The following is a 13,792-nucleotide window of genomic DNA, read 5'->3' as shown; positions in this document are numbered from 1 at the left end:
ATAACATGGCTGGGTATTAGACGCTTTGAATTATTTGTGGGGTCTGGGGCTATCCCTGCATGTAGGTACCTCTAAATTATGTGTATATTAAGCATTGATTTTAAGCTATTAAATATCACTTGTTTAAATGGTGAAGAAAATTATTGTGAAACTAGCATGCTTGAGAATGCTCCTTGATGTTCTCAAAGTTGTGTCGGCCAATTCACACTTGGCCAGGGTGGTATATTAGGCCTGAGCCCTTTTTGTTCATTTTGAAAGGAGACCAGTGATGAGTTTTGAATGATTGACGACTTTAGAGATATTATGCTTGTTCATTTCTGACTCTTGCTGGCAATATATGGAATACACTTCTTTTTGCATTCTCTTGTGAAATAGACAGAAGTGAATAGGCATTTCCTAGGCAAGCAGGCTGCATCATCATTAATTAAACCAGCAACCATATTTGGCTACAATCAATGAAATTTTATAATACTTATTTTATAATTCATAATCAACACATTGTACTAAAGTAATGATTAAAAAAAAATGATTATTAGCCATATTAAATGACTAATATTCCCCTTTCCTCACCAACTAAGCGTCAGGCTCGTGCTAGGAGTAGGTACCACAATAGTGCAACGGGCGGGGTTTGAACCGTCGACCTTTCGGTTTTCAGTGACACTCCTTTACCGATTGATCTGAATCTGTTATTTGACCTCTCACTGACACTGATGATAGCCACCAAGCTCATTTGACATTTATTTTTAATCCATTGTATGAAAACTTAATATCACTCAGTGAAGCAGCAATTAAACTACTTTCTACGCAAACTAATTTCAAATGAGCTCATTGGTTCAGTGTTGAACACTGAGTTAAATCATCTTGCAGGAGTAGTTAAACACAAAACAATAGCACTACTGCCATACTTGCCATCTCAACCTGTCACATACTATAGTAATACAAGGTTATAGTAGTTAGCATGCAACTTAGATCTAATTAATTATTATGGAGTAGCATTCTTCAAAGACTGACATCATGCCTCCAAATAGTTACCTGTTTGAAGAATAGTAGTGACTCACTCTATTGAAAATTAGAGGATAATTGTGAAATTGTATTTGATAGGAGTACAGGTGATAATTAAGCAAAATTTACTTTGTTTTAATAATGTAGTTGAGATGTTTGTTTGAGTTTTATAGGTAGTTTTTTTGCTGGCCTAGGTATCAAGAGCTCAGTTTTCAGTTGTCAGAGATCAGTTTTGATACAGCAGATGAATAAAATTATTATTAGACTATGCCTGTAAATTTGTTTGCACAGATTTAAGTTTTTAAAAATCCCACGTCAACTCTTACATTTTTCGAGATAAAAGTTAGCCTACGTTGTTTTGTGAATGCAAGCTATCTCTGTACCATATTGCGTCAAAATCGGTTTAGTGGATGGGCTGTGAAAAAGTAACAGACTTTCGCATTTATACTACTAATATGGATATAGGTTAAAATATTTATGCTTATTTGGTAAAACATGATTTTCTAAATTATATCTGCCAGAATAAATCACTTCTTATTATTAAAGAAATTTAGTTCATTCCATTAAATTTAGCTTAGGATTTATGCATTTACTATTCACATATAAATTTCATAAAATTGTTAACATAAATAATTAACATTCCAATTAACATGTTATTAATTAGTTCAATACAACATATTCAAAACTATAACTTAATTAAATCAGGTTACCTACTAAATATAATAATTATTGTAACCTTCATAACAACATAGTTTTTATGTTATCTGAAGTGTTACTAAACTTATTAAGATAAAAATACTGTGTCTATGTAAAACATATTTTTTGTTAATTTAATTAGCTCACTCTACAAACATATTGATTCTACTTGCATGCTATAGTAAAATCAATCTTAATGTTTTAAGGATAACAATTATTTACTTATTAGTTTATGGAGAGATAAGACATGCTTCAAAAAAAGAATTAAAGGCAGCTACAGCCAATACTAATCAATATTATTATCTGAATTAGGTATTATTGTGTAAGATAAAAAGATTATGACTAACTAGTTAATCCTAAAAGCCATAAACTGAAACTTGTCCCTTGTTGTTAATAATACTTTAAATATTTTATATTTATGTATAGTAAAACTAGCTATATCTCGTGACTTCGCGTGGACTTAGGTTTTGTAGCAAAATAAGGAACCCTTAGTTTTCATCCGGTCTGTCCATCTGTCTGTGTTTCAAAGCCATAGTTTTTTTTTCAAATTTATAGACAAGCGCTTGGCTGCAATCAGACCCGTAGGGCGATTGTCTAAAACCTGCATCAATCATTATTACAATCCAAATTGTTCTGATTGGCTGAGTTTGTGCGAATCTTGTTGCAGCAATGCATTTTAGCCAATAGTGAACGAGCGTCAACCAATCAGAGATGATTGCGATCGTGACATTGTAGCTGTCGTTCTCCCGCAATCGCTGTACTGGTGGCAAGTGATAATGCAGCCTAAGATGGAGCGTGCTTGCCTAGAAGATGCCTATTCACTCTTGACTTGAAGGTACCCATATTATAATTGAAGGGGAAAATTAATGCTGGAAGGGTGTTCCAAATCTTGGCGGTTCGAATTAGAAATGAGGAGGCAAAATTTAGAGTGTAAGAGCTGTAAAGATGAAATTTTACACAGTTAAAGAAAGATGTACATGGTTTTTGAGGAATTCTAGAATCTCGTAGAATTCATCTATCTGATATATATCTCAAGTTTCTATATATAAAGCGATTTGAACTGTTTGTTATGTCAATCAGTGATTTCTTTTCTTTTATATCAATATGTATAGATATATTGCGAGATTTTATAATCTACAGGAAAGCTTGTTCTAAAAATACCATGGAAAAATCTATATGGTGCATCAGTGGAAGCAACTATAGAACGGTTGTTTCTTATTGTAAGCCCCACCGCTGAAGTTAAATATGACCCTGAAAAAGAGGAGAAAATGGCACTGGCTGCTAAACAAGCAGAGCTCGCTAGAGTTGAAGAAGCTAAGAAGAAAGAGGCAGAAAAGGGTAGGTACAACTTATTAACAACTTATTGAAAATTGTATTTATCATGCTGATAAGTATTAATTTAGAAATATAAACTTTTTTTACTCAATTAAAATTTTCAAGTGCTTTTGGATTCTAAACAAAGACTATCAGAATAGTAAGATAATTTAGGAGGTTTTTAATTGTCTTGTCACTGCTTATGCTCGTGACTTCGTCCGCGTGGACTACAGAAATTTCAAACTTCTTTTTTACCCCCTTAGGAGTAAAATTTTCAAAAACCCTTTCTTAGCGATGCCTACGTCATAATAGCTATCTGCATGCCAAATTTCAGCCCGATCAGTAGTTTGAGCTGTGCGTTGATAGATCAGTCAGTCAGTTTTTCGTTTTTTTATATTCTGTTTAATAACTTGCTACTTAATACCTTACCTAAGCTAAATTTTGAAATCTTAAACTTTTTCCTAAATAAATTTTAACTTTGGTTCATACTGCATTATGATTAGGTTTATCATTTACTTAAGTGTCTGAATGTCTGAAGTGGCCACTTTGAGGCCCAAGGTCGTTTTATTTTGCCTATTTATCTTTACAATGACTATGATTGCAGATGATAAATTGGATGAGACATTTGTTGAAAAATTGGTAACGCAAATTATTAAGAATGTCCAGCTTAAAATAAGTGATATCCATGTAAGGTACGAGGACAGCATAACGAATCCTAAAGCGCCTTTCTCGTTTGGTATGACCTTACACAATCTGTCCGTCCACACAACAGACGAAAATTGGAAGCAAACTGTCATACAAGAGGCTGTAACCAAGATTTTCAAAGTGAGTTCTTTAAAACATCCACACCAAACGCTCTGTATGTGCTTTTGAGTTTATTGTATACCTACTAGCTCGCGACTTCGTCCGTTGTGTAATCCAACACAAATTTCAAACTGCTATTTCACCTCCTTAGGGCTTGAATTTTCAAAAATCGCTATCTGTGTGCCAAATTTCAGCCTGATCCGTCCAGTAGTTTGAGCTGTGCGTTGATAGATAAATTTTTATTTGTAAGATGATATAGTGGTGATAATTAATACGTACTTAAAACTAAAGCTACGAGGGTTCCAAAGGCACCCAGGTCAACGCGCAGCAAAGCGTGGCGATCTATGACCTTAAACCCTTCTCCTATTGCAAAAAGTTTTTGCAAATCTACAATTTTTTACTCGATGCTATTGCTATCTGACCCCTGCAACCAGTTAAGGATAAATATATTGTGTTCTGTGCGTTCAAATATACATTTTAATGAATACCTAATTGCGATTAATTATTTTATTTCTGTTCTTGTTTCTGTATTTTAACAGATTTTAAGCTTGGAAGGCTTAGCTATTTATTTGAATCCTGCCACCGAATTGTATTCAAAGAATGATGTTGAACAAATTAAAACGAGGCTACAGGGAGAGATTGCTACAAAATCTTCAAAGCCATCATCTTATAAATATGGTAATGCATATTATTACTGAGGTCGGGAGGCTGGGGTTTGATCCCACTAACCACCACCACTAACTTAGGGGGCGTTCAAGTATTACGTAACGCAATTTGGGGGGGGGGGGGGGGGGGTGTTACGCGTTACGTAACATCGTTTTTTAAATCTTAATATGAATTTTGTGGTGTGGTGGGTGTTACGTAACGTTACGATGCGTTACGTGGGGGTTGCGTTACGTAATAATTGAACGTCCCCTTAAATATCACTTTGTTTTAACGATGAAGAAAAACATTGTGAAGAGACCTGCATGCCTGAAAGTTCTCCATTATATTCCCAAAGGTGTGTATCCGCACTTGGCCAGCGTGGCGGCCTAAACCCTTCTCATTCTGAGGAGATCTGTGGTCACTAGTGTGCCGGCGAGAGGTTGATCATGATGATAATTATAAATGTAAAATTTTGTTTTTCCCTATTTCTTTTTATATTGACAAAGCTATTTTTTGCATCAATCGTCTGATTTAATCTTTTATGGTTTGTTTCATCCATATAGTATACAGTTACAGAAATAAAAGTCTAGCTGAAACTGGCATTCTTCCAAATAGAACGCAGTTAGCTACAATATTTGACATTACCAGATTCTAGAAAATCAATGTGATGTTTTTAGGATTCCGTACCAAAATGATAAAAATACGATAGTGAAATAATATCAAAATCGGTTCAATGGCCTTTGAGATAATCGCAAAGATACATACATACATAGTACATACGGGTCGAATGCATAGCATCCTTTTCTAAAGTCGGTTAAAAATCCCTAAGGATTTTATTTATTTATTTTTATTCAAATACAAGTTAGACCTTGACTGTAATCTCACCTAGTAGTAAGTGATGATGCAGTCTAAGATGGCAGTGACTAACCTGGAAGGGGTATGGCAGTTTTTATTAACCCCATACCCTTTGGTTTCTACACGGCATCGTATCTTATTTCGTGCTTATTTTAGTAACTATTAATGCTGCCGACTTGTTTGGAAGTTTAAAATAAATTTAAAATAATTCATGCCCAGCTTTACCTATACATATACTTACATATAATATGACAACAATGATTATTAAAATTGATTGCAGCATTGGGCCCTATAAGTGCAACAGCCAAATTAAAATTGAATCCCAAACCCGAAGGTGACTTTCCAAAGTTTAGTATACCAAAAGTGATTCTTACTCTGCACATGGAGCAACTGTCAGTCAGTCTTACAAAATCTCAGTACCAAGATATGATGCTCTTAGCAGATTCTATGGACAGAATGAGTAAAGGTGCACCTTACAGGTTAGTTCTTATAATATTGTAAAAAGTGATCAAATCTGTTGTGCCAGTTCTCTTTTTTCACTCACATGCAAACTGAGGAACCAACTCTGAGTACTGTGTAGAGAAATCCGTGAACCAACAGTGCCTTTCGACAGTGTTACCACAATATTTCTATGTGGGGTTATTCAAGGGGCGGATCAACAGATTCCTTAAAATCCGGCCGGCAACTCATCGGACGGTTCCTCTTTTGCTGCAAATGTTCATGTATCAGGTGGGCCAGTACGCCGTTTGCTCACAATTTTTTTTACACATAAAAATAGATAACGGTAGATTTGGATTACGGTATTTGCTAATCATCATCATGCTATGAAAATTGAAAATAAATTGACGCTGTGAAAATATGGTTTGCCGTATTGCCGTCTCAGAATGGCACCTAAAAATTGACTATAATATACTGGTGGAAAGGGAGGCTGGTGTACGAGTGTGCATAGCGAGGGATGTGTATGAAACCCACCAGTAGGATTGGTTGACTTTCATAGCTTATAGCTCTGATGAAAAATCATTCAATGAGCGCAAATATGAAAATGAATCTTATTTATAGGTTTCATCTACTCTTTAGGCATCTCGTAGCTGGTGAAACTGCAGGCTTTACTTCTCTTGTCGTCAAGGGTCTAATTCAGGGATTATCGGTCACAGACAGACAGTCTTCGGAATATCGACTGTATTATGTACTGTATAAAATCCGGATCATGAAAAAGTCTCAATCTGTGTTTTTTTAGATTCGGAGAAAGTGCTCGTATCCCGCAGAAAAGATTCGTAGAGTGTTGTCTCTGTAGTTGAGACCGATGAAATATCACATAGTTATAACTATGAGTGACAGATGCTCTACAAAGATTTAAGAAGATCACTTTCTAAGTTCGATGTCCAATCTTTCCTGTCTTGTACTGTAACTGCCCACGCGTGTTTAATTTTGTAGGGCGTATAACTACTGTAGTTGTAGCTAGTTTAAAAATCCATAAAATTAAATAAATTTTCAGAAAATATCGACCAAATCTGAACATATACAAAGGCCACTACAAAGCCTGGTGGCATTTCGCGTTCAAATGTATTCTAGAAGAAGAAGTTAAAAGACGGCGAAGAAATTGGGATTGGAATCATATGTTGGCTCATAGGTATATATATTTTTTCCTCAGCATAGAGAAAGAGATGTTTATTACTTTGCTAGCTCAGTGTCCTATAAAGAATTTTGGGCGCACGTACACGCCGCAACGGAGCAACGCACGGATCGACGTGATTTCTGCATGTATATAGTGGTTTGGAAAGTGACATAGACTATTTTCAACCGACTTCAAAAAAGGAGGAGGTTCTCAATTCGTCGGTATCATTTTTTAAAATGTATGTTCCCCGATTACTCAAAGACGCCTGGACCGATTTTGAAAATTCTTTTTTGTTTGAAAGGGTATACTTCAAAGGTGGTCCCATTTAAATTTGGTGAAGATCTGATGAACATCTTCGAAGATAGATAATGGAACTCCTCAACGGATAAGAGTAAATGGCTCGCGATCAGTGTAATAGCTTAGTAAATAGTAGATTTTTAACCAGGCATAGCATATTTTAATACCACTAAAAATTGTGAAATATTTTTTTTTTACAAAAAAATCAAAACCGACTTCAATACACAAACACTAAAAATTAAAAAATAATTTAATTTATTACCGAATATATTACGTATACAAGAGTTAATATAGTTCCATAATAATATTTTTTGGGGTCGTTGGGGACCATTGTGGAGTCTCATAAAAATATGAAGTCTAGACGATACGCGCAGCTAAAGCTAATTGGCACCGGCACGAAAAAGTATTATTATGGAACTATTTTAACTCTTGTATACGTAATATATTCGGTAATAAATTAAGTTATTTTTTAATTTTTTGTGTTTGTGTATTGAAGTCGGTTTTTATTTTTTTTGTAATTTTTTTTTATATCCCGGAAAATTAAAGAGTTTTCACGGCATTTTTAAAAACCTGTAGTCGTGGACATGAAGCGTGTAGTATATTTATTTTTATAGATTCTGCTCCTGCTTCGGTCGGAAGGAGTTTCTGAAAATCCGAGGAGAGTCTACGTCATAGAAACGATTCAGTGGAACCAACTTAGTGGTTTAAGTTGTAATGTGTGAGCGGTGTTCGTTCATATGCTAGTTACTCAGTACACTTGTATATGAATAAATTACAATTTAAATTGTTCTAAGATGATTTTTTGCTTTTCCAGACAACTATGTAAAGATTACGCATCTGCTTACCAAAGCAAGCTTAGCAACAAAGGTAAAGTATCCGCAGAAAACAAATGCGTGCTTGACAAGGCGGAGAAGACACTGGACCTCTTCAACTTGGTTGTCATCCGACAGAAGATAGAAATGGAGGTAGGACGCATGTTATACAAGCGCTGACCGACTGGTTCAAACCTACCCTAACTTCAAATCTTATAGGATTAGAAGTAGGGTAGGTTATAGATTAGTTGTCTATTTACTGGCTGGTCATAATGAAAAATGAGCATTGATCTATTCCAGTTAGGATAAACAGTATTCGTATGTGTCCATGATCTGGGCACCATGGCTCTGGTCTATAGATAAAAAAAACTAATACAGGAGGAATTTGTAGTTATAATATCACATTAAAAAGAGATTGCCCATTTTCTTAGGAGCTTTGGGCCCCCCCTAATATAATTGTTATGTCACCATGGTTTTAATTTTATTTTGTAGACAAATAATTAACTCATTATATTCTGCAAACGATTTCTATTTATTCACCCTGGTTATAAAGAAATCTTATTTTTTATATTGCTGATATTGAGGTTATATTTAATTAATACTTCTTCAAAATAAATGCATGTTTACGATTCTAACTGTAATTGTGGATATTTTCAATAATAGAGTGAAAAAAGTCGTTATAAAACATAATCGTAAAAAAATAACACATTTAAAAAAAATTAATTTAAGTTTTGACACGACGCCACAAAAGAGGGCCCGTTCACGGGCGATCTCCTTTGCGATTGCAAACTTATATTTGCAGTTGGAGATTATTCAACCAACAAAATAATTAAGTACACGTATCCTTCCAAGGTACGGAACCCTGGTACGCGAGTCCGACTCATACTTAACTGGTTTTTATATCGTAATCCAAGTGTTATTCATTATCAACTTAATCAGGTGGAAAGGCTGGGTAAATTGGAGGAAGAGGCGAAAAAATCCCGCGGTTGGTTCGGTGGCTGGTGGTCGGGCGGCTCTTCCAAAGACGATGAACTTTCAGAAGGCGTAGCTATCAGTAAGTGCAAATACAATAGAAACTTCTACGAGTATTGTCTTCGATCGTTCTCCGTAAAATTTCTTATACAATACTTAAATGCTCGTTTAATGACTTATACTATTAAAACTACAAAGTAGACTTTTACCCCCTTTGGGCAATGAATATATTACCGCACAATTATTAGCTTACATTAATAGACGGGAATATCAATATCACTAGTGCGGAAAAAAATTGCCGCTACACGAAACTGCTTCAGAGCAGCAGATCCCGACGGTTCTTGCAGATTTTCGTCGCTGGCAGTTGGCACCGTTACCGTAGTCGAGGCATGCGGAACTAATGGTCTCCTGTTCGATGGATAATAGCGATGTCTTGGCGTTAAAAAGCGTCATACATTTATATTTATAATTAGCTTATGCCCGCGACTTGTCCGCGTGGACTACACAAATTTCAAACCCCTATTTTACCCCCCCTTAGGGGTTAAATTTTCAAAAATCCTTTCTTAGCGGATGCCTACATCATAATAACTATCTGCATAACAAATTTCAGCCCGATCTGTCCAATAGTTTAAGCTGTGCGTTGATAGATCAGTGAGTCAGCTTTTCCTTTTATATATTTAGAAGAAGATAATATAGATAGATGAATATCACTTATGATAGTTTAAAGTTTAAACTTTAAACGCTAAAAAAGGTTAGATGATAATTTTGTGTTGTAGTAAAACAATTCGAGAAAGCAATGACGCCAGACGAAAAGGAGAAGCTTTTCCGTGCAATAGACTACCAAGAGAACACGGCCCCGCTACATTTGCCCACGGAGTATGTCGCCGTGGAGGGATACTTCCGTCTAGACAAACTACAAGTGTCAGTCAATGACGTTGTTGAAGTTTTGCGAGCTTCCGTCGAGAACGTTGAAGTTGATATGAAACAGCGACCCAGTGCTAATGCTTTGAGGTTTGGAACCAAATAATCATTTTAGGCTTATTTCGTGTTGTAACAGTGAGCTGTCACAGGCGGTGTTTGTATAGAAGTATCGACTTTCTTGTTCTTTCCGCTGGAACTTCACGAGCTATCTAACCGGCTCGTTGGAAAGCCTGGAACACCACAGAGACGTTACTCTCTATGCGTGTTCTATCGCCTTTATAATGGGGAGTGCTCTGAAGAGCTTTTTGACCTCATTCCTTTTTCTACAACCGCACCGCGCGCCACCGTATGGAATTTCACCCTCACCACCTGGATGTCTGGTGCACTTCGACCGTCCGCTGTGCCAGAACCTTCATATTCCACGCACATTCAAACTGTGGAACCAACGGCGGTGTTCCCATTAGATTACAACATGGGGTTATTCAAGGGGCGGACCAACAAATTCCTAAAAGGCCGGCATCGCATCGGCGGTTCCTCTGGTGCTGCAAATGTTTATGGGCGGCGGTAATCCCTTAACATCAGGTGACCCGCCTGCTCGTTTGTTCGCTATCTCTATTAAAAAAAAGCTGTGAATGGAGGATGCAGTAAGCGTTCTGTTCTACAATCTATCCCTTCACAAGCACAATTTTTCCAAGTGTGTTACTCTTTATTGCAATGCAGGTATGGATGAGTTGGGTTTAGACAGACGGAATACATTTAGGCTGCAAGCCGATTGCAAAATTACAGATTGGATGCAGTTGACACAAATGCATAGCAAATGCCGATCGACTGCGCAGTCCGCGTGCAGTCAGTGCACAGTTCTAGTACGGGTACACAGAGTAAATTGCAAAAGCGCAGTAGTCGGTCGGCAGTTGTGTCAACTGAAATCAAACTGCATCCCAACTGCAATTTCGCAGTCAATTTGAAGTCCAAATATATTCCGAACCAAACCCTTACAAGATACTTAATATAACAGTGTGTGTGGTTATATTAATCGTCAGTTGTTTTTTTACAGAGTGGATGTTCAAATGCGCGCATTCACGGTGACTGGGAAATGTCAAGGTGACTTTGAGCCTCAACTGGTAACATCGAAAGAAGTGTCGAAGGACGTCAATCTTTTGAATGTGCTGTTTGAAACAAACCCGTTAGGTAAGAGCGGTTTGATAAAATCTCCAATTAATTTGTGCATAATGTCTCTCAAAAGTCCAAGCTGAAGGTTGGCCTGGCAAAAACTATGGAACATAGCATACTTGGACTAAAACTATGAGGTCCTGTAAGGGATTCCACTAAATTTTAAAACGCACGTAGCTAACATTGGCCTTGCAGCCGCTTTACTTATATGGGGCTGGGCAGATCATGACACGTCATGACCTGCCCAGCCCCATTTAAGTAAATTACACCGTATGCCAGATGACTTGTGGGCAAAATCTGCTTTCTGTTTGGTTTTAAACCATTAACGCCTGCTTGGCAGTCCAAGGCAACGATGGAGTGATGGAAAAGATAAATTTTGCAGTTCAGTGGCCCGAAGAGGCATATAATAGGGACTTGCCAGATGACTTGTGGGCAAAATCTGCTTTCTGTTTGGTCTAAAACCATCAACGCTTGCTTGGCAGTCCAAGGCAACGATGGAGTGATGGAATAGATAAATTTTGCAGTTCAGTGGCCCGAAGAGGCATATAATAGGGACTTGTGGAAAATCGGCGGGACAGTTCGGGCTAATTTAATTTAGATTAGAGATTACATTTGTATCATGCATGCTTCTTTTAGACGGCGCATGCGATCAGCGCGTCAAAGTGCAAGCACGTCCTCTTCAAATAGTATACGACGCGCAAACGGTCATCGAAATTGTCAATGTGTTCAAGCCACCTACAGAGTCCACTGCGCTGACTACGTGAGTAGAATAATTGTCCAAATATTAACTAAGTGAAATCTTCAAACAATTGTTTCGTTTGCCCATGCTTTATTTACAAAGAAGCAACTAATTTTTGGACTGACCTCAGTACATTAACTGTGTATACTTTTGATCTTAACATGGCAAATTATTTAACAGTTTACAAGCGGTAGCGGAGAATAAGCTGTCAGATTTGAAAGAAAAATCCACATTGGGCATGCAGTACGCGGTCCATCATCACAGTTTCATTGAATTGGATGTGGTCATTGCTGCGTCATTCATCATTATTCCACAAACCGGCATGTACAAGGGGTGAGAAACCTATATCTTATTTCATGAAGATGCTGAATACAGGATGAAAACAAAAATATAGACAGATAGAGGAGTAGGAGTATTCTCGGATACTAATTTGAATTTATATAATTTTAGAGAGGAAGCATGCGCAGTGGTGAAGTTGGGTGCGATCAGTGTAAAATCGGCGCCTCGCGCGGAGCCGCTCGATGTCAACGCTCTGCATCGCCAAGGCTTGTCCGAACAGGATATACTGCAGGAGATCGCCAAGCACAGCTACGACCGCATGGCGCTCCGACTCACCGAGATGCAGGTACCAGTAGTAATATAGTGAAGTTGTGTGTGAACAGTGTGAAGTTGGCGCCTCGCTCGATGTCCGCATCGCCAAGGCTTGCCCGAACAGGACATACTCAGGAAATCACCAAGCACAACTATGACCGCATGGCGCGCCGTCTCCATGCGAAAAATTAGATGAACTAATGTCAGATCCGGCCAGGTTGAATAATTTTGGTAGCATGCATCAAAAGCCTTATCACCAGTCATACAAGGCAATGATTGATCTGATATGTTCTGTTTCAGGTTGTTATTGCTTCTCCAAAAGAAGATTGGCATTCCGCAATTGCTTCCAATGAAGCCACACCCTTACATTTACTGCAACCCACCAACCTACTCATTCAAATTGACAAATGCCTTATAACCGACGACCCGAGGTTGCCAAAAATTAAAATTATGGGCGAATTGCAAAAAATTGCCGTGAGTGTATCGGAGGATAGGTAATTTTTAAACCAATAATTTTTGCTTATAAGTTACTAGCGACTCGCCCTGGCTTTGCACGGGTTAGCTTATTAAGATTTTAGGGATCTCTAATTTTTTTGAAATAAAATATTGTCTGTCTCTCAGGAATAATGTAGTTTTCTGTTCAAAATCGGTTCAGTAGTTCCGAAGATTAGCACCTACAAACAAACTTACAAACTTAATCTCTTTATAATATTAGACAGATTTATGCGCAATTTACGAGCAAATATCAATCACAATTTAGTCCGTTTACGTGCGAACGTATAAACAAAGCAATTTAATTTACAGGTTACTTACTTTATGTGAAATATTAGTGAGCATGCCTTTACCACACTCCGAAGAAGCTACCCAATTAAAGGTAAACATTTTTGAGGTTATAATTTATTAAATAGGTACTTCAGCGTGCTTGATTATTTCTTGATTTATTTATTATTTATTTTAAAGATATTTTGCCACAAGTTAGCGTACGCCATATCTGGCCAAGTTATCGAAACAACGGTAACTGTGCAGGAAGGCGGTGGTGCGGTAAAATATTGAATTATGACCTTTTGTCTGTAGCAGTCAATAATTTCACATTAGACAATTTGTTTCACACACACACAATCTCAGTTGAGGTCTTAAAGTGATGCTATCTTTTTCAGCAGGAAACATTTTGAAGGAGATAGCACTACTTTAAGTGTAGTTTATAGATTATGCATAATTGAATTAGCATCAATATTTCTCACATTCATACTCGTATATTTTGTAGTATGATTAATTGTTGTACAATAGTGTTCAAATGTATTTACATATGTATGTTGAATTGATTACTAAACACTAAGTAAATAAACTAAACTAGGTATC

At 37.0% G+C, this 13,792-nt stretch overlaps 1 protein-coding gene across 3 annotated transcripts in view; it reads left to right on the top strand.

Annotated features, from left to right (window-relative positions):
* Positions 1 to 13,792, top strand: part of Vps13 (vacuolar protein sorting 13C) — a 57,083-nt gene that overhangs the window by 723 nt on the left and 42,568 nt on the right. For all 3 annotated transcript variants that reach the window (XM_034974315.2, XM_069502085.1, XM_034974314.2), the window contains exons 3-16: positions 2,839 to 3,036; positions 3,617 to 3,837; positions 4,356 to 4,494; positions 5,597 to 5,795; positions 6,812 to 6,946; positions 8,043 to 8,193; positions 8,980 to 9,094; positions 9,789 to 10,023; positions 10,988 to 11,121; positions 11,740 to 11,863; positions 12,023 to 12,175; positions 12,293 to 12,467; positions 12,734 to 12,927; positions 13,238 to 13,307. In XM_034974315.2, the coding sequence (XP_034830206.1) occupies positions 2,839 to 3,036; positions 3,617 to 3,837; positions 4,356 to 4,494; positions 5,597 to 5,795; positions 6,812 to 6,946; positions 8,043 to 8,193; positions 8,980 to 9,094; positions 9,789 to 10,023; positions 10,988 to 11,121; positions 11,740 to 11,863; positions 12,023 to 12,175; positions 12,293 to 12,467; positions 12,734 to 12,927; positions 13,238 to 13,307 (2,243 nt within the window). The remainder of the gene's footprint in view (positions 1 to 2,838; positions 3,037 to 3,616; positions 3,838 to 4,355; positions 4,495 to 5,596; positions 5,796 to 6,811; positions 6,947 to 8,042; positions 8,194 to 8,979; positions 9,095 to 9,788; positions 10,024 to 10,987; positions 11,122 to 11,739; positions 11,864 to 12,022; positions 12,176 to 12,292; positions 12,468 to 12,733; positions 12,928 to 13,237; positions 13,308 to 13,792) is intronic.

Source organism: Maniola hyperantus, chromosome 12 (genome assembly GCF_902806685.2).
Source record: "Maniola hyperantus chromosome 12, iAphHyp1.2, whole genome shotgun sequence".
Lineage (NCBI taxonomy): Eukaryota > Metazoa > Arthropoda > Insecta > Lepidoptera > Nymphalidae > Maniola > Maniola hyperantus.
Note: the sequence above shows the minus strand (reverse complement) of the source record. Positions and strands in the feature narration are given on the sequence as shown.